This window comes from Puntigrus tetrazona, chromosome 20 (genome assembly GCF_018831695.1).
Source record: "Puntigrus tetrazona isolate hp1 chromosome 20, ASM1883169v1, whole genome shotgun sequence".
Classification (NCBI taxonomy): Eukaryota; Metazoa; Chordata; class Actinopteri; order Cypriniformes; family Cyprinidae; genus Puntigrus; species Puntigrus tetrazona.
Genome location: NC_056718.1, coordinates 24,002,172 through 24,021,736, shown reverse-complemented (window position 1 = coordinate 24,021,736; position 19,565 = coordinate 24,002,172). Strand labels below are relative to the sequence as shown.

The following is a 19,565-nucleotide window of genomic DNA, read 5'->3' as shown; positions in this document are numbered from 1 at the left end:
TTTTAGCCTGACTTCCTTAAGAACAGCGAAGTCAATGCAAACTACATAATTGCAGTGCTTATTTTTCATGCTTTCACTTAAAAAGCAACAAACCACGTCAGCTTCTCACAGCAGAATGTATTTTGCACCGGTGGGGTCCGTGTATTTTCGTGCACTCTCTCAGCATTTCACACGCTGGTTGGCCCCGTTATCGCTCATATTCAGTTCTGCTCATAAATATCTTGTTTACTTGATACCAAGTGTCTCCAATAAAACTCATGGACGTCTTCCAAATATTTGATGCCGCGAACCCCGCAAACTTTGGCAAATGCAGCTGGTTCTTCTTTAGAAAGCTCACTATTTTGTTTGTTGATGGACTGATAAAAATCTGCGCAGTGCATTTTGAAATGAATTGGCACTAGTGATTTCAACCAGCTCTTGATAACTTTGGAAAAGCGCATTTTTTGTTGTTGAGCGAATGGTCGCTGTTTGTCTTATAGGATAAAAGCTTTCCGCTAAATGACTACTTCACTCTTAGTTTCAACTTTGCATGATGCTTTTAAAATGAATGCATGAGCAAGAAGAATTTTGCCAATCTGGATACTTTTAGCCTCTGTTAGCAACCGATCCAATCAGCGTTTGAGTCATTTTGATATAGAAAAGGACAACTGACGAAGTGCGTTTTTAAATTACATGTCTTTATGAATATTGCAGAATTTTCCATTATGCATTAGGGCCTTGAAAGAGGATGTATTTCATAATTCATTGTTTTAATTCAGGCAGCGATAAAGATATGGGGTTTTGTCAGCGAAACAGCTCCTGTCTGAGAACAGCTGTGCTCAATACAATCTCGTCTTCTTTTTGAGGGAAGTTACATTGAAGGGACATTAAGTTTTCACGCAGCCAAATTTGAACAGTTGGAACATTTGTCTGCTTTGCTGTCGGTTGGTTTGTTTCATCCATCTGCAAGGGCTTTGGCATCAACTTTGTCACAGATGTTTCACTTAAAATTCCTTTGGGGAAATAAAAGTAGACACAAATGAGTCGATTCTTGAGATACGGTTAGTTTATGAGGATATCAAATTAACATGCGAAGAAGCATATTGTCTGAGGAGAAATGTTTGAGTTTGCGTCCCTGACTTTTAATTACAGACTTTGCAGCCTTGGAAAATCTGCAGCAATATCTTCATCGATTTGAATTGTTGAAACTCCAGGAGATGTACGTCAGTATGGGGTCTTTCTTAGAAGATAACGTCCCAATCCCTCTCTATCCGTCTGTTGTCTCTCAATATAGGCTTTCTATTGAATCAGCACAGGTTTTTTATTCCGTTTTGAGCATAGAAAAGCCGGCAAAAGTATTACATCGAAGATTTGGTGAATTTTACAAAAAAGGAAGGAATACCAAAAAAGGACACCAAATAAGAAAGAATTTTCAGCACAACGGTTGAGCACTTGTTCTCATTACAGATAATGTGTTTTAAATGTAAATTTGCAAATGAAACATTTTACTGTAAAACTGCTTTTCTTGCGTATTGTAAATTAGTACTGTAAAGCCATTACGATATAAATGATACGCCAAATAAAAATGAAAACTTGTGATTTTGATATGCAAAGACGGACTTTTGACACGCATGTAACAAGCAGTATTCACATAAATATGATATGCATCTACCCCACAACCCTAACCCTACTCATTGCCTAGCATATACACGACAAAGTCCATTTTTGCGTGAGCGAGATCCAACCCTAACCAAACACACCTGAAGCAGCTAATCGAGGTCTTAGTAGATATATATTCGAAACTTCCAGGCAGGTGTGTTGAGGCAAGTAGAGCTAAACTCTGCAGGTGATGACCCCTGATGTATACGTACATTCATGAAATCGGGTAACAGCAATGACAGTATGCATACTAATGTCACTTTGCATGTCATCGGGTTCTTGCATGTATTTATTTAGGAAATTTATTTAGTTCATATTTTTCCAGAACACGCAAATCAATGTTTTCTTATTTAAGTGGCATATTCACGTTTTTTTTTAGGCTGGAAGTATCATTCTGTAGACTATTACATTGATTTAAATCTGCCCCCGTTCTGAGCTGACAGGCATAGAAATGAGATCTATGTCTGCTATCTGTGTACTCTGCCAAATGCTAATAAGATTGTGTTGGACATGACAGAGAGCTTAACTCATCTCTTGATGGTCTGCATTAAAAACACACTCAAATTACCTGGTCTTAGTTCCAGTTAAATCTTTCTTGTTTTTCTTCCATTTTTTAGATTGATACTTTCATTTGGGATGAGACGAGCGGATGAGGTTTAATTGTGTTTTGCATCGAGTTTTCATTATTTGTGCTTAATTTTAGTGAAATGTCAGCCCAGTGTGTTGATTAGCACTCCTGCGACCTTGGCTATCAGACAAACGCCAGCGGCTCGGTGTGTGAATATTAAACAGGTCGGTCTAAATGGATCTCCAAACACTGTTCCACAGTCTCTCAGCTTGAATTATTAATGATGGAAGTTTATTGACCTGCATGAATCCATCAAACGCATGATTAGAAATTTCATCATTCTTGGCCAGACAGGCCATAAGGAAAATCTTAGCGTAAAAAAAACAACACGTTTTATCAACAACAGTAATCAAATCTCACCTTTTTCCAAATTTCAAGCTTGTAGAAAAGAAAATGCAAATCCCCTAATAGCTCAATCGTTTCTTCTTGACAGAAATTTAATGTAAATTGAGAGTATTTTTTTTGTTTCCTAAGGTCTTCCGGTCCTTAGGAAACATTACCCAAGTAATCTCCTATGGAGTTTAAGCTATGTCTTAAACCATATTCACTTCTGCCAAGATGCCAGAGTTTGCAATCTCATATCAGATCTCGATATGAACACAACACTTCTAATCCAATTTTTCCCATATCAAATGATCTGAACTGCTATACGCATACATTTCATGCTTCTATACACTTACTGCATGTCAATCTATTTGCACTTTAATTCTAAGGAAATATATGAGAATCCTCAGAGACAAAGTTGATACTTAAAGAAAACAAAACTGAGAACCCAGTCATGTCTTATGTGTGATGAAAAGGCAGTGTTGAGCATTAAAATATGTATCTTTGATTAAATAAATATCAAAGACCGTTTCATGGACATTTCATAAAAAAAGACATGCACTTATGACATGTTAAATAAAAGTCCAAATTAGAAAATCTGTATCATTCTAACATCAAAAACTGAAAAAGGTTTGAGTGGATCCTCACAGACCCTTTGAGCTTTTTTTTCTCATAGTTCTCAGTCCAAAAACTCATTTTCTCAGTATTTGTGTCCTTCTAATACAAAGATACATTTCGTTCATTTTAATTTACTTTTCGTTCTACTAAGAAATAAATAATAAAAAAAAAAATCATAAGTAAATTAATGCTTAAAACAAGTACTTTTTTTCAATTCGCATAAACTAAATTTTCATATATTTCATATATATATATATATATATATATATATATATATATATATATATATATATATATATATATATATATATATGTGTGTGTGTGTGTGTGTGTGTGTGTGTGTGAGTTTAATTTTCATACATTATTTTTCAGACTTTTCAGTCATTTTCCTAATCATTTTAAATATTCAGAGTAATATGTTATGAAAACAAGACCAAAAAATGCAAGAATTAATGCAAGAACATTGTTCTGCTTTATTGCATAGGATTGTACAGTTTTGTGTACCCTGTATTATTAAAAGTGCAAGTATTAAGTGACCGTGTAACTGTGTATTTCCCCAATGTTGTTATCACATGTCTTTAAATGATGCTGACACAATGGCAGGACCGGATACGCCGTTGGCTCCAAGTGGTAAGCCGTGATTTATTATCCACTTTGTGCTGACAGCTCCTTTTCTTTCCTCTCATTCCAGGTCGTGTCAGAAGAGCAGGCAAGGATGAAACTGAACCCCAGTAAAAGAGATTCCCCTTGGGGGAGCCATAGACAGATGTGGAGCCCCTGGAGCCACTGACCCCGTGTCTAGGTGATCTATGGATGAAGACCACCAGCCCTCAAGAGTCAATCTTCCACTGCTGAGCAATTCCACATTGGCAGACGCAAACAAATGTTGCTCGGTAATTGCTGAGTGTCTACAGTTTGAACTTTCAGTTCCTACGCTTGATTTCTTTGGTTACCTTCCTCTTAACAAAACAAATTACTTACCACAGCTGTACTTATCCTGGAGAACTCTGACCCACGACCCAGCAAATGCACACAAAGCTTCCGGGAAAGCCCATGTATCCTCACATCACCTTCCAATCGCATGACCGCGAAAGAAGAAAGTTATGGCGTCTCATCAAGAATGCTGAGGTCGGGCAGGCATGCAGACTAACAAGATCAATACAACCTCGCTGATTAATGGCCAGATTTCTCTTCCATTTAGTGCACTGGGGAAGAATCATCTGCCAAGAAGACCAAGATTGTGAAACCAAGTCCCTTTGGTCCTTTAAGAGTTGCATTTCCATTGCAAAGTAACCCTGTTCTAGACCTTTTTGGCTCTTTGTATCATTGAAGACTATTTCTTCAGATTTACAATCAATACAACTCTTGCGATACAGTGTGAATTAAACTGTCGGTCGAAAGCAGTTGGCTTCTTGGTAGGATAAGTTCTTTTTTACTTTGTTCGTGGTTCAGGTTTACGAAACATTGGAAATCCAAATGAGTTCAAAATTCACCGAACTGGGATGAAAAAGAAGCTTGACCCTGCTGATTAATAGATCAAGACTGTGAAACAGGTCTCTTTTGGTTTTCATTGAAAATAATTCTGCTTTAGAACTTTTTTTTGGAACTTTGTATCATTTCACTATATTTCTTCAGATTTACGATTAATCTGAGAATAATTATCTGCCAAGACCAAGACTGGGAAATGGGTCTCTGTGGTTTTCAAAAGTTGCAGTGTTATACTAATCTGGATCTTTTTTGCAAATTTGTATAATTTTACACCATTTCTTCAGATTTACAATAAGTTTAAACCTCACAAAGCAGTGAATCAAATCAGTTGGAAGCAACTCTTTTATTTGGTAAAATAAGTTATTTTTACCTTGTTCCTGTGGCAAGTTCACATAACATTAGAAATAAAAATGCCTTCAAAGTTAGCAGAACTGGATCGTTAAACTAGGTCTAAACTTTGGTCATTAAGTGTTGCATTTCCATTGCAAAGTAACCTTGCTGTCTGCCAAGAATAAGACCGTAAAACAGGTCTAGATATTTTTGTATCCTTTTACACTATTTCTTCAGATTTACAATTAGTTCAATACTCACAAAGAAGCGAATCAAACTGTCTGTGGGAAGCAACTGTTCTTTTTTTACTTTGTCCCTTCATCAAGTTTACAAAACATTGAAAATGTAAATGCCTTCAAAGTTAGCAGAACTGGCTTGTAAAGGCAGCCACTCCAACTAGCACATTAAAGCTTGACCCTGATGATTAATGGGAAGATTTCTCTTCCATTTAGAGCATCAGGGAAGAACAGTCTGCCAAGACCAAGACTGCGAAACAGCTCAGTTTTCAAGAGTGGCATTTCTATTGAAACGTAATGCTGCTCTGAATCTTTTTGGGACTTTGTTTGATTTAGCACTGCTTCTTCGAGATTTGCAGTCAATCAGAGCAGAATCATTTGCAGAGACCAAGATCGTTAAACTAGGTCTCTTTGGTCATTACGAGTTGCATTTCCATTGCAAAGTAACCTTACAGTGGCCCTTTAACTCTAACCTTGTGATTTACAATCAATACAACCCTAGCAAAGCAGCGTGAATCAAACTGTCAGTTGGGAGCAATTGGCTTACCTTATTCCTGGGTCAGATTTACGAAATACTGGAAATGCAAATGCATTCAAAGGGTTGAGAAGGTTACCACTCCGACTAGTCCTGCAACTTTAAGAGTCCTTCCAACCCAAGTGCAACAGAGTGGACGACATTGCTGTGAGAGAGTGCATGCGGTGGTGGCCCTCAGCATGGTGTTGCCACCACCGGACAAGCGGCATGTGTGTCTTACCACCTTCGTCATCATGACCAGCATGGCCTTCATGGATGCCTACCTGGTGGAGCAGAATCAGGGGCCTCGGAAGATTGGCGTCTGCATCATTGTCCTTGTTGGGGATGTCTGCTTTCTTATCGTCCTCCGGTATGTTGCGGTTTGGGTCGGAGCAGAAGTGAGGACGGCCCGGAGAGGATACGCCATGATCCTTTGGTTCCTCTATATCTTCGTGCTGGAGATCAAGCTTTACTTTGTCTTCCAGAACTGTAAGGCCGATCGCAAGAGCCTGGAGACTGTCGCCCGGAAAGCTTTGACTTTACTGCTGTCCATTTGCGTCCCAGGCCTCTACCTGGTTCTGGTGGCTCTGGACAGCATGGAATACGTCCGTACCTTTCGGAGAAAGGAGGACATGAGGGGTCGGCTGTTCTGGGTGGCTTTGGATTTGCTGGACCTGCTGGACATGCAAGCAAATCTTTGGGAGCCTCAGCGGACGGGTTTGCCCATTTGGGCGGAAGGTTTGATGTTCTTCTACTGCTACATTTTGCTTCTGATTCTTCCCTGTGTGTCCCTGAGCGAGATCAGCGTGCAAGGTGACCACGTGTCCCCGCAGAAGATGATGCTTTATCCTCTTCTTAGTCTGGTCACCATTAACATCGTCACCATCCTCATACGAGGCGTCAACATGGTGCTTTTCCAGGACAGCCGGGTATCCACCATCTTTGTCGGGAAGAACGTGGTGGCCATCGCAACCAAGGCATGCACCTTTCTCGAGTACCGGAAACAGTCGCGGGAATTCCCAAATCGAGAGAACACAACAGGAATTCCCATGGAAGTCCAGCAAAACTCGGTTGGACACGGACAAGCTCTTCCGAACGCTACAAGCCTCCCACATGAACCCACTCCAGCACGGGAGATTATGGATACATGACCAAGTAACCAAAAATAGAGGATTTGGAGCCTACAAGGAGCATTCAAACAACCAGATATGAACTGATGAACTTTGGGGTACTTTGGTAATGGACTGTGGTAAATCAGCCAAATATGAGTTGTGTTGTTCAAAGAAAACCTTTTAGTGTTTTATAATTCGTTCACCACAGTTGGCATTGAAAAACCAAGTGCTGTTTTTTTTCTGTACAGTAGCAGAACGACTATGGTGCGAAATACTTGTTTGAGAGACCAAACTCATGTTTCCATCCACTTTTTTTTGTGTGTGACTTCCTGTTGTTCAGGTGCATCAGATATTTGCCTCTCTTGCAAGTAATGAATGGGGAATTGGAAAAAAGAGTGCAATGAATATATCATTGAGGGAACTAGGTTGGTGTTTATGAACAAATGTTGGGGAGTAGTCCTACATGCCTGCAGTATGTGTTTGCGCTTGTGTTTTATGATGTGTTGACATTTAAAGAAATGAGAATAAGAGGAAAAAGTACGAAATTTGTGTGCGATGACCTTTATGGAATTGTTTAGGAAAAAGTCAGTGAATGCGCTACCACTTGGTTGGTATATGGATTATTATTGTTATCATTGATATTATAATTATTATATATACCACTTGTGTACTTGCTTTTTTTACATTTTTGTTTGAGGATTCCGTTGTATTTAATAAAAAATTATTTTAAAAATGTGCAAAGTGTTTTTATGCTAACAGAATTGCCAGTCAAGGATTGCCAAGTCTGCATTCCCATGGAATTGGGGGTATGTTGCCACAGGTTGAAAATAACCTTTCATGCAACATGTAACACAGCTCCGAGTGATTGAAAACATCCTGCTAAGTTATAAATCTGAACATATTGTCTCTCAAAAAGAAAGAGTTGACTTTGAAACAATTATTGAAACAACCCAAGCTGTTTCATGTTGACGTCAAAGTGAAGCATTGGCACATTGTTGCCCACTTGTTGCCAGTAGACCTGGAAAACTTGACAACATGGTCTGAATGAAAATGCTAATTCATTCTTTGCCACTAGGTGGCACTTTTGGAGTATTAAAAATGTCACAAACACTGCTTTAAATGAAATCGACCAATTACCACAGAATTAGTGTCGCACAAAGGAGGTTTTTGGAAAAATGAATCGTTGAGCGAATCATTTGGGAGTCGTCGAGAAAAAAACGTAAAGATAAATGCATATTATAAGAAAATGAAATTGTTTTCATGTCAAACTGTTGTTGCCGACTCCCAAAACCAAAATATGAACCTTTCATTACTCGGTTTGACACACTGCATAAATTATATTTGAATTTAAATATTTGGTATTCCGCCAATGATAAAACCGTGGTAGGCTGGTAAGAAGTTCACAACAATATATTTTCATAACAGTAAAAGTGAAATATATATATTTTAGGTATGAAAATTGGATAGCGAATGGGCTAGTTTGTTATGCAGACCTGGCAACCTGGCCGACAACTCCACTCATTTTCTCCACACGAACAGAGGATCACAGCGTTTCCGTCTCAGGCCTTGTTTAAATTAGCTCTTCTAATGTTTGAGTAAACACACCGTGTCTGCGGAAGCGGATGGAAGGGTAAAAGGCATCCGGGAAAATGAAATAAATTGCACATGGCCCCCATCAGCAGGGACTCACCTTTTCTAAAGCCACACAGCGTGAAACTGATTCCTAAAACACTAAGGCCTGGACACCGCAGAATTAAACAGCCTTCCCTCTGTACGAAAACCATTTACCATCCATGTATGATTTATTCCGCATATGTAGCGACCTGCTGTATTCTATTCCAGCAACATTAATTTATTGCCACCTGCATATGGTGGGCGTTCGCGGTTGATGTTGACTCACTCCGCTGCGTATTCTGCTTTTGGAGAATTTCTCTACTTTAGCGTCCACCCACCATCTGAAAGCATTCATTTCTCTCTACGGTACGTTTTTTTTCAAATGGCAACATACCATTTACTTTAATACTATTTAGAAGAGAAAACACTACACTGATTGCATGCTTTTTAGAATCGTAGAGGGATATTAATGCGCTAACGGAAGGCACATGCCGCAGAACCATAATAGTCATTCAGCATTACACACGTGATAATGACTGCGATTATAATTTCAAGGCGGTCATGATGTGCAACACTGAAAACTTAAAGGTGAGAGTATGTATAAATACCGTAAAACACATTTGTGCAACACTTTGGCAAATTAAACAGATTACGTTGTAACATAGTTTTGCTGAAAATGAGAATCAAAGGCAAAAAGGGGTTTTCGAGCATCAAAATAATAAAAGGTTAATTAAACGGCTCTCGTTTTATTCTCTGTACATTAGAATGGGTTACAGGAATCGATTTTTTTAAAGTAAAAAATACTACTATAATTTGCAAAAGACATAGTAATGAAAAAGTATCACTGCAGGGACAATCGATTAGTACGATAACTTATTTTGTATATTTTTAAATATGTTTTATATCTGTTTTACAGCTTTATATGACCATAAGATATTATTTTACCCATATTTTGCCTTTTTCCACAGAAGTTTACAGTAAAGCGAACACTTTACTTGCATTTAATGTTTTCGAAGCGCGTAAAAGCACTTTTGTAAATTGAATTTGACGCAAGCTCCAAAACTGGAAAAATTACCAAAAAAAGGCAAATATAACATATTTAATTAATCGCGAAATTTTGAAGGTAAATATAAGGAATGTGTGTTCTTGCAATAATCTTTGCATGCCAGTAATTTTAAAATAAGTTAAAATAAAATAGCCTAAAATAAGATTTAGTCTTCCATATATAAATTCATTAAACAAGTAGAATTAAATTACTAATTCTTGAGCAAAATACATTTTTGACCAATTTCAGTATGGCAATTTACCCAGATATACCCAGACTTTTTGTTTTTTACTTTTCTCAACAACAACAAAACCTATTTTTGTTATTGGATGCCAGAATATAATAGGAAATATATTCCGGTGCTGGAATACAATTCTATTTACATGTGAGACGTGGATGCGGCGGCTTCATCTGAGCACATATATTACTGTGCAAAAACATTTTTTTCCTCAATAAATATTTAAGATTCCGCCTTAACCTTCAGCCCAAAACCGCCTTATATGGTGCGAACGCATCGTTACGCCATGATCTATAATTCAGCACTTTGGGTGTTTACCGCAATATCTAATCGCGTACCGTAAATTGCAAATATTAAGCACGGAATTATAAAAAGGAATTGATTTTGGTGCACAATGCTTGTTATCATTCACAGTGAAGAGCAAAGAGATGGAGGAACATCATCTTTCATTCGAAATGCATCAATAAACCCCGTTCAGATGTCAGCAGCCCCTCAGGCATTCTTACATTTGCTTTACAGCATTAAAGATTCAGCCTCGCTCTAAAACCAGTCAAAGGGTCGCAAGCCTTCGAATGTGTGTTTAGTGCTCAAGAAATGACAAAGAGAGAAAGATGGTAACACTTGACTTGAGGCCTGTATCTATAATGCATTAGAAAAAAGCATTCTCGCTGCATGATAAGTACGTCCGCGTGGCTTTTCATCGTCGTTTCCGTGCAAATGTCTTTCAAAAGAGCCTAAAGTATTACTGTGCAGGATTGAAAACGATACTGGGAGTCAATCGTGTGTTTAATGGATTCAACTCTTTATATATGCAAGTACTTAAGTTACTTCTGGCAAAGGAAACCTGAAAACAACCCGAATAATAATTATATAGTTTGAATGTACAGTATGCATCGCTGTTATTTTAGGGTGCTTTGATGTGCTTTTTTATCATTGGAATGGAATTCATTTTTATATTTTCATTTTAGATTTTGTTAACGTTTCAGTAATTGCTTTTTGTTAGCTCTGTTTCTTTAAATAGTTTTAGCTCTTTTAGTACTTAAAGTTGAATTCAAACGTTCAAATGTATATAACCCTGAGATACACACCATTTTTAAAAGCCATGACTAAAAAGACTAAACTAAATCCTTTTTATATATAAAATATTATATAAAAAAACTAACAAACACAGAAATTAATTTCTAAAATTGTGATTTCAAGCCATGCAGATAATTAAATAATATGAATATATAGTGTAATGTATGTATCATCATATATATATATATATATATATATATATATATATATATATATATATATATATATATATATTTTTCATTATTTTAAATGTTCATATTGTTCATATCGTATATATAGTTTTATGTCATTGTAATTTTAACTTATAAAAATATTAATAATAACAACCCTGATATGCATGCAATGATTTGATTTATATAAAAATTGATTTCAAACTATTAGTCCAGACTAACCAAGTAATCATAAATGACATTTTTAAAATTTAAAAAGTAAAAAAAAAATAAATAAAAAAATCTAAAGTTTATAAAATCAATAAAGTTACTAAATCATATAATATGAATATGAATATATGCACAAAAAAAGATTTTCTACACTCTTTTGTATGATACAGTTAACAATTATTTGCAAACTACATATGGTTTACAGTAATCTTGAATGACTGGAAAAGTCATTTGCTAAAAGATGTTGGGGCTTCCAGGTTACTGACGACATTTCTCGGTTTCGCGTACATTATGGATTTCAATACAACGATGCGGCGCAATATCAAATAGGCAATTTGCATTAATAACACTCAGGCAGATTTATAATGGAGGTTCGGCTTCCTGCGAATCACACGCTCACCCCGTAAATGTGTGACTTGGGTGTCCTCCAACGCTAACGCCCATGAACTCCATCCTAGCTAACATCCACGGGCGTCCATTAGCGCGCCGTCCTGATTTGTTAACTCGAGCAGTCAAAGGTTAGACAGTCTTGCGGTAGGGAATTCTGACATTTTTAGCGTTTCTAGGCAATTTATGGAACTAATCCAGAATTGCAAATGGTTGATTTGGGAAGTCTACCGTGTCAGGTACATTCAAACGATAATTGAATCGAAATGCGTCTTGAGTGCTGGCGGCTTTTGTTTGGAAAGCACAACCGAGTGTCGCTGTTTCTCGCTAGAAGGACGAAAGTTTCATCCGATTGTGCTAATGAAGACGCATTCTCTGTAACTTTTGTTTAAAATGGTTCAGTGCAGTGTAAGGTTGAGTTTAAGCGTGACCACGGTGCATAAAAATATACGAAAGTCGTTAACCACGTTTAACATTTTGCCTACTGTATTACAGCACAAAAAATGAATGAGAAAAACAGCATTTTCTTTATACCAAAAACAAAATCCCATCAACATTAACTAAATTTACTTGTGGAAAAAAAAACATAAAAATAAATAGAAAATCTGGAAAAAATATATATATATATATATATATATATATATATATATATATATATATATATATATATATATATATATACACATATAATTATTTTTTTAATATATGTAAAAATTAATTATATATATTATTTTAATTTTTTTGTAATTTGTAATATATATACATAATATGGAGAGTCCTCATGAAAACACAACATGTGTGTTCATTTGCTTGTGTATGTGTGTATTTGTAATGGTTTACATTTTCACACGGAAAACTGCGATGATATTACACATTTTTCTCGGTAACTAAAAGACTAGAGCTCCATCTCTTTCATAATCACACGACTTGTAACTAGTTACTCTCCAACGCTGATAACCACAGGCAAACATGAAAGGCACATGCATCGTCCAGTTATTAAACCGCACAGCGCAAAGGATCAGAAGCACAAAAGAGATCCATTTCTCAGCTCCAAACCCCTAGTGTGACTGAGTTTGATTTGAGCTCAGAGCAAATATCACAGAAAGTCATCTGATCTCTGCCCTCATTAAACTTTTGTCGATTGAATGCACTTATTTGTGCTTCTGCGGATTTGGAAGTTGCCATGCAGTTATGAAAACGAGTCGTTCTAACGCAGAAAAAGGCCTGACCGAGTTAGTAAGCTAGCAGGCCTGACTAGCAGAGCAGAAAGGCAGCTTTAGCAGTCAAACTGCTGTAATTATGGACACCGACAGCTGCTGAATCGCTCCCTTAATAAGAGGTTTCACCTGAAAAATGAGCGAGTTCGGTTCTGGCAGATGGTTTATATCTCTCTCGCACACATACTCCATTAAATCAAACGGCATTCGGCTCCAAAAGCGCGAATGATGACGCTGATGTGGCTCGCTCGGGAGATTTTTAAAACGAGTTATAGTCTAGATCTTTTTTCACGGGGATGGGCCGCATACGGTTTGATAAAAACCATAAAAAGCACATATTATATAGATATTAAATGACTGAAGCGTGCCTCGTCGGTATTCAATTTTTTTTGGCTTGGGGTTGATATTGATTTTTGAAGTAAAGTAACGCCGCTTGTTTGTTTTTTTTATATTTAATGCTGCAGAAACACTCGAGCGCCACTTCTCTTTTCAACGCAAATGCAAATATTGCGTTGTAATTCCTATCCTGTGAGGCTCTGTGAGTCAAACAGTGATGTTAGTCTGCCACCCGCTGGACAATGAACGGAAGCATTTAAAAATAAGATGAAGGGGATTCTGTGCTCTGCTTTCATTTCAATGCATTAACAGTAAGCCGTAGAAACAAGGATAAATATATGAGTGATACAAAGGAGGAACGTTGTCTTTTTTGCATTTCCATTTCTGTGCCAACAGTTTTGTAAGCGTCTACAGTGACTGCATCCGTATGCACAAGTCATCGGTGTTAAGCGATGAGTTTTTGCCTCTAGGTTTGCATTTAAAGTCACACCAGATGTGTTCAGCGTTCTGCAGACCAGTCGAGTTGTTTTTGAACAGAGAAAAGAAAAGGGTCCTGCCTGATGTCGCTAATCTAGCTGACGGTGCACAACTTTCCCAGCAATGGATGCTCTGCGGTGAATGGGTGCCGTCGGAATGAGAGTCCAAACAGATGATGAAATAATCCACACCGCTCCAGCCCTTCAGCTTTTGATCAACACTTCAACAAACCATCAACTCTAGCTAAAAAAAACCCATAATACTGCTTTCTTCAATGAAAAAGTCATGTCTGAATCAGGAAAGAACTCGGCAGATTTTAAGCGATTTTTGCAGAATTATAGATTATTTTTCTTATTCATCTTACATACGAACACGCGGCTTTTGTCTTCTCAAGACATTAACTGACGGACTGGAGCGGCGTGGATTATTGAGATGTTTTTATCAGCTGTTAGGACTCTCGTTCTGACGGCACCCATTCACTGCAGAGCATCCATTGCTGAGTCACTGAAGCAATGCTACATTTCTCCAAACCTGATGAAGAAACCAACTCATCTGCATCTTGGACGGCTTGAGAGTTTTTTTCATTGAGAGTGCACACACACACACACACACACACACACACACACACACACACACATATCATTTAAAACACGGCGCAGGCCACAAAAACTATGAAACGGGTATAAATGGCATTGTTTAATTTGTGACATATTTTAAACATTCCTTTCTCAAAGTTTCATATGACAAATGTACAGGAATCATTCTTTTCACATATATATATTTATATATCTTTTTTTTTTTTCTCGTGTTATTGCTTTACAGTAAAATGCATTGGTTGGATATGTCCATTAAAGCATGACAATACATTCATATACGTGTTACAGATGTCTTCAGTTATGGTTCATGGTAACTAACTTTACATGAAATATAGATATATTTATATTTTGATCATCATACATTTATTATTAGAATTATTGACATGAATCCCACATCACGTTGAGGTCACAGTGCATGGGGTCGCAGTTCATACACGTATTGAATGTGTGTGTGTGTGCGTGTGTGTGTGTGTGTGTGTGTGTGTGTGTGTGTGTGTGTGTGTGTGTGTGTGTGTGTGCGCGCTTATAAGTTCCCATACAATCCACAACATGTAGAGGTACAACAATTATGCCATCTGAATTTTAAAAAAGTGACTTCATAAACACATATGTGAGAAAGAGAGAGAGAGAGAGAGAGAGAGAGAGAGAGAGAGAGAGAGAGAGAGAGAGAGAGAGAAAGAGAGAGAGAGAGAGAGAGAGAGAGAGAGAGAGAGAGAGAGAGAGAGAGAGAGAGAGAGAGAGAGAGAGAGAGAGAGAGAGAGAGAGAGAGAGAGAGAGAGAGAGAGAGAGAGAGAGAGAGAGAGAGAGAGAGAGAGAGAGAGAGAGAGAGAGAGAGAGAGAGAGAGAGAGAGAGAGAGAGAGAGACAGAGAGAGAGAGAGAGAGAGAGAGAGAGAGAGAGAGAGAGAGAGAGAGAGAGAGAGAGAGAGAGAAAGAGAGAGAGAGAGAAAGAGAGAGAGAGAGAGAGAGAGAGAGAGACAGAGAGAGAATCTGTATGTGTGTGTGTGTGTGTGTGTGTGTGTGTGTGTATGTGTGTGTGTGTGTGTGTGTGTTCATATACAACAAAATCTCAAATCAAGTCTCAAATAAAGAGCCCACCAGTTCAACTGATGGTAAATCAGTCATGATCGAAGCATCTCAAACGTACTGTATGTACAAATTATCTAAAGAACAAATTACTTCCAACAACTGTAAAAGTCTGCATTATCAACATGTGCATTATAGGGTAAATCTTTCAAAACCTGTCTAGAAAACGTCCAGGTTAAAGTTCACCCCAAAATGAAATAAAGTAAATAAAGATATTATATTTTGCACGAAGAAAATGAAGCCTATTAGTAAGAACCAAGAGTTTTTTCACGGCATCGTTCATTTTGCACGACAATTAAGCACATTTCCCACGAATGCTCGTCATTTATTTGTTTTTAAGAAAATATGACAGTATATTAGACAGTTCATGCCTTTTTTCATGCAACTTGCTATTTTGAAAAAAAAAAAAAAAACACTTAATTTCAGAAGTTGCAAGATTTAAACGAGTTATGAGGAAAAGGTATGGGGGGGAAAAAAGCCTATTATTTCCTTTTTTAAATATTTGTAATATTTGGCAATAAATAAACAAATACATAAATAAAGTACAAAAAAAAATCTGATGAAGGTCAGAATGCTGAGTCAATCACGAATTCTGGGAGAAAAAAAGTCATATCTTTGAGATAAAAAAATAATCACAATTATTCTTGGCTAGAAACAGGCTTCAATGCATTATAATTATACAATAAATCAAAGTGGGGAAAAGTGCTTAACTCTCTTTAAATCAGTGTCACGATAAACCATTTTTAATGGCCCAAAAACAGACTTCATGTGCAAAATACAACGTCGGTTTTTGATTTGGGGTGAAATATACCATGGACATGTTTTTTGTGAGATTTAACCCCATTTTTATTAGAAAATGGCACTAGAGAATACTCATCTATGCTCGGTTTTGTTCTTTAAATGTTCCTGTATCAGTCGGAAATGCATATACGTGAAGTGTCTGTGCGAAAAGTCGAGAGGAACCACGGTAACCGTCTCCGGATGAAGCTGAGTTCCGTCTTCCACTCTGCGTTCGAGTCTGGAAGCGCAGCCACATCCTCCCTGCATAGTGTCCACTACAAGTCAGCATCCTATTGCTATACAGCGGCGTCCGGACTCTGAGCAGTGCTTATATTGCATAATCCCCGTTCCCCCGACGCGGAGGCAGCTGCGGACCTCCACAATCTTTGAGTCACGTTCGCATCTGCATGACGGGAAACGTCTCCGCGGAGGTTTTGGTTTCGGTAGCTGCCGGGTCGGAAACGGGCAAGGGCCGCGGTTGCCATGGAGACGACCGTCCGGAGATCACCTCGGCGGAGCTTCCCACAATGCACTGCGAGTCACAGGCGCGCGCGCCGACGGTGGTTGTGCTCGCACTGCAAAAAATGATCTCCTTTGCGTCTTCGGGCTCGTTTTCCAGTGCGTTCTTGAAGCAAAAACGACTCGACAACAAGGACGAGGGTTCTTCCTTAAACAGGCTCGAGAAAAGAAAAGAGGTTTTTGAAAAGGTACATTTTTCTGAACGCAACCGCAGATATTTGTTCTTGTTTTAAGCTTGAACTCACTTCATTCAGATTTTTTTACATTTTGATTTTCAGACCTCATCATTTTAATTAATTAAAAAAAGAGGTAATATCTGCCAAATGGGATCAGAAATAAGATTTCTGGTTCAAAAACACTTAATTTTTATACATACATTTTTGATACATATACATAAATATATATATATATACATAAATATATATATATATATATATATATATATATATATATATATATATATATATATATATATATATATATATATATATATATATATATGTATATATATATATATATATATATATATATATATATATATATATATGTATATATATATGTATATATGTATATATGTATATATATATATATATATATTTAAACTTTGAGGAAAAAAAAAAAAAAAAAATAAAAATAATAAAATAATATTTTTCCGACCTGTTTTTTTTCTTGTTTTAAGATTAGATGTTTCAGAAAATATCGATCCAAACGCAGTTAATTCAAATGCAAAAACAAGACGTCATATCCTGTCCTTTTGCTTCTCAAGTAAATCTGTACTGGAAAACAAGACAGAGGTCCAGAGGAAGAACCTGATTTTTTGCAGTCAGATGAGGGACTACTGTCTGAAGATCTTCCCCTGATGTGCACAAATACACACACAAAAACACCTACACACAAACACACACGTCTGACGGAGGGAAGCACTTCTGATTGAGACCCGGGCGCCCGCTCACTTTAAAGTGCTAATTTCTACATTTCACAACGAAAGAGCCTCTCGAGAGGCGCGAGACCAGACCGAAACCACCAGAAACCACATCGCAGACGCTCATCTGAAAATAAACGTGATTATTAAATCTCTTCGTAGGCAAGTTTGTGTTCACAGAGCCCTCAAAGAGGCTACGGCAAAACTTCCTAAAGTCATGAAACAGGAACATCGCGTTTTGGGATTAAAAATATGCAAATTGTACAATTTATATGCAAAACGAAATGACCCATTCGGTATCGATGTGTTTTTCTAAATATCTAAATATCATTAAAACGCAACTTGAAGTCGATTTTTCGTACAGCATCTTCAAATATTTAAATTTGAACCTCAATTTTATTACTGTAGCGATGGATGACGGAGTACATTCGAATCTTTTTTAAAGAGTAAATCTAACTCAATTTAGTCAGATTCGCGATTTAACAATCATAATTAATAACAATAAGTCTTAATGATATTCAAATCTTTTTATTTGCTCTGAACTTCCTTTGCAATTTATTTTAATCTATTCGTTTATTGTATTTTAGATGTATTTTTAAATATCGTTCTTCTTTTTTCAGCATAAATCTAAATAAATTAAGTCAGGTTAACAAGAATATAAGAAAAATATCTAGTTTGAAATAGACTTTTTTAACTCTCGTTTTTTACTATAACGATGAATGACGAGCAATATTTTTACTCATATATATCTTTTTTTTACATAAATCTAAAAGTAAATATTCAGGTTTATGCTTAAAACGGCGATGTAAGAAACTAATTCAAATTTACTTAATTGAAGATAATATTCTTCGCAAACTCTAAACGTATCTTGTTTTAAGGACGTTTAGATATTTCTCTCAAAAACACCGATCAGGAAAATGTTAAATGCAGAATAAACATGCACGTGTCCCAATCAGGCGCGACACGCTTCCAATGAAAGTAATTAGTCCATCTGCGCTGAAAGAGCCAGCTGCAACGCTGTCGCTGATTAATATGCAGATTTTTTAAAACCAATGAGATTGCACAGATCTGCACGGTCCGTTGCCCGATTAGGACACGATACTGACAAAAAAACGATTCGTTTCTCTTGCATTTCTAAATATTCAGCTGATTTCTCGGAGCCGGAAAAAGCGCTACACTGCAAAAAGAATTCAGATACGGAAAAAACGGATGCTCATCCAGGCGTCCAGACGCTCCCGTGTTCTCCACGCGTTCGGAGATATCAAAGATCTCGACTGGAAGGGAAGAGCTGCCGAGGAGAAGTTCCTCTTTCCGGGGGGTCGAAATGGGGGGAAATGAGCTGAAGGAAAAAAACCGAAGGAGCTCGAGAGAAGCGTCGGCGCTGATGAAGACCAGCGTCTCGTCCGGTCTGAGGTGATGATGGTTCTGGAGCTGGGATGAAGAGACTAGTCTTCCTGACACATGGGCAGGTTGACGAAGGTGAAGACGTTGTATTCGATCATGATGGAGAAGCAGAGGAAGACGGCGTAGAGCACCAGCACGTAGACGCCCAGCTTGAAGTCCAGCTTCCACCTGTTCAGATGAATCCCAAGAATCTGCACGAAACGTGAAACAAAGCTTACTTTCGTGTAGATTCGGTACTCGATCGCACAGACTGATGCATTGCAAGTCTACAAATACACAGGGACGAGGAATACGTCGATTTTAATCACAATGCCTTGGGATGCTGGAATAAACGTAACACGCGTCAACAGATGAAGAGTTAATGAATGAGGCAACAGCTGAACAGAACGATTATCACATGCAACAGCTATCAGTTATGATATGAGATAAATGCATTGCCATTTCATTAAAAAATGTGGACTAGATCTTTATGTAATAACTCTAGTTTCCTTGCATTTCAATATGATCAAGCATTTTATTTTCTATTATTCGATTTTTAAGTTTTTTTTTTAAAGAATCACCAGTTTTATCATCAAAACCTTTTCAACAAAATGTTTTACGT

General features: G+C 37.3%; 2 protein-coding genes across 2 annotated transcripts in view; one reads left to right on the top strand and one right to left on the bottom strand.

Moving 5' to 3' along the window:
• tmem121ab (transmembrane protein 121Ab) overlaps positions 1–7,587 on the top strand; it is a 44,688-nt gene extending 37,101 nt beyond the window's left edge. The window contains exon 2 of the mRNA XM_043218826.1: positions 3,900–7,587. Coding sequence (XP_043074761.1) covers positions 5,977–6,927 — 951 coding nt within the window. The 5' untranslated portion in view covers positions 3,900–5,976 and the 3' untranslated portion in view covers positions 6,928–7,587. The remainder of the gene's footprint in view (positions 1–3,899) is intronic.
• A 10,101-nt stretch (positions 7,588–17,688) lies between these two features.
• The window catches only part of slc24a4b (solute carrier family 24 member 4b), a 32,969-nt gene continuing 31,092 nt past the window's right edge, over positions 17,689–19,565 (bottom strand). The window contains exon 17 of the mRNA XM_043218624.1: positions 17,689–19,155. Coding sequence (XP_043074559.1) covers positions 19,006–19,155 — 150 coding nt within the window. The 3' untranslated portion in view covers positions 17,689–19,005. The remainder of the gene's footprint in view (positions 19,156–19,565) is intronic.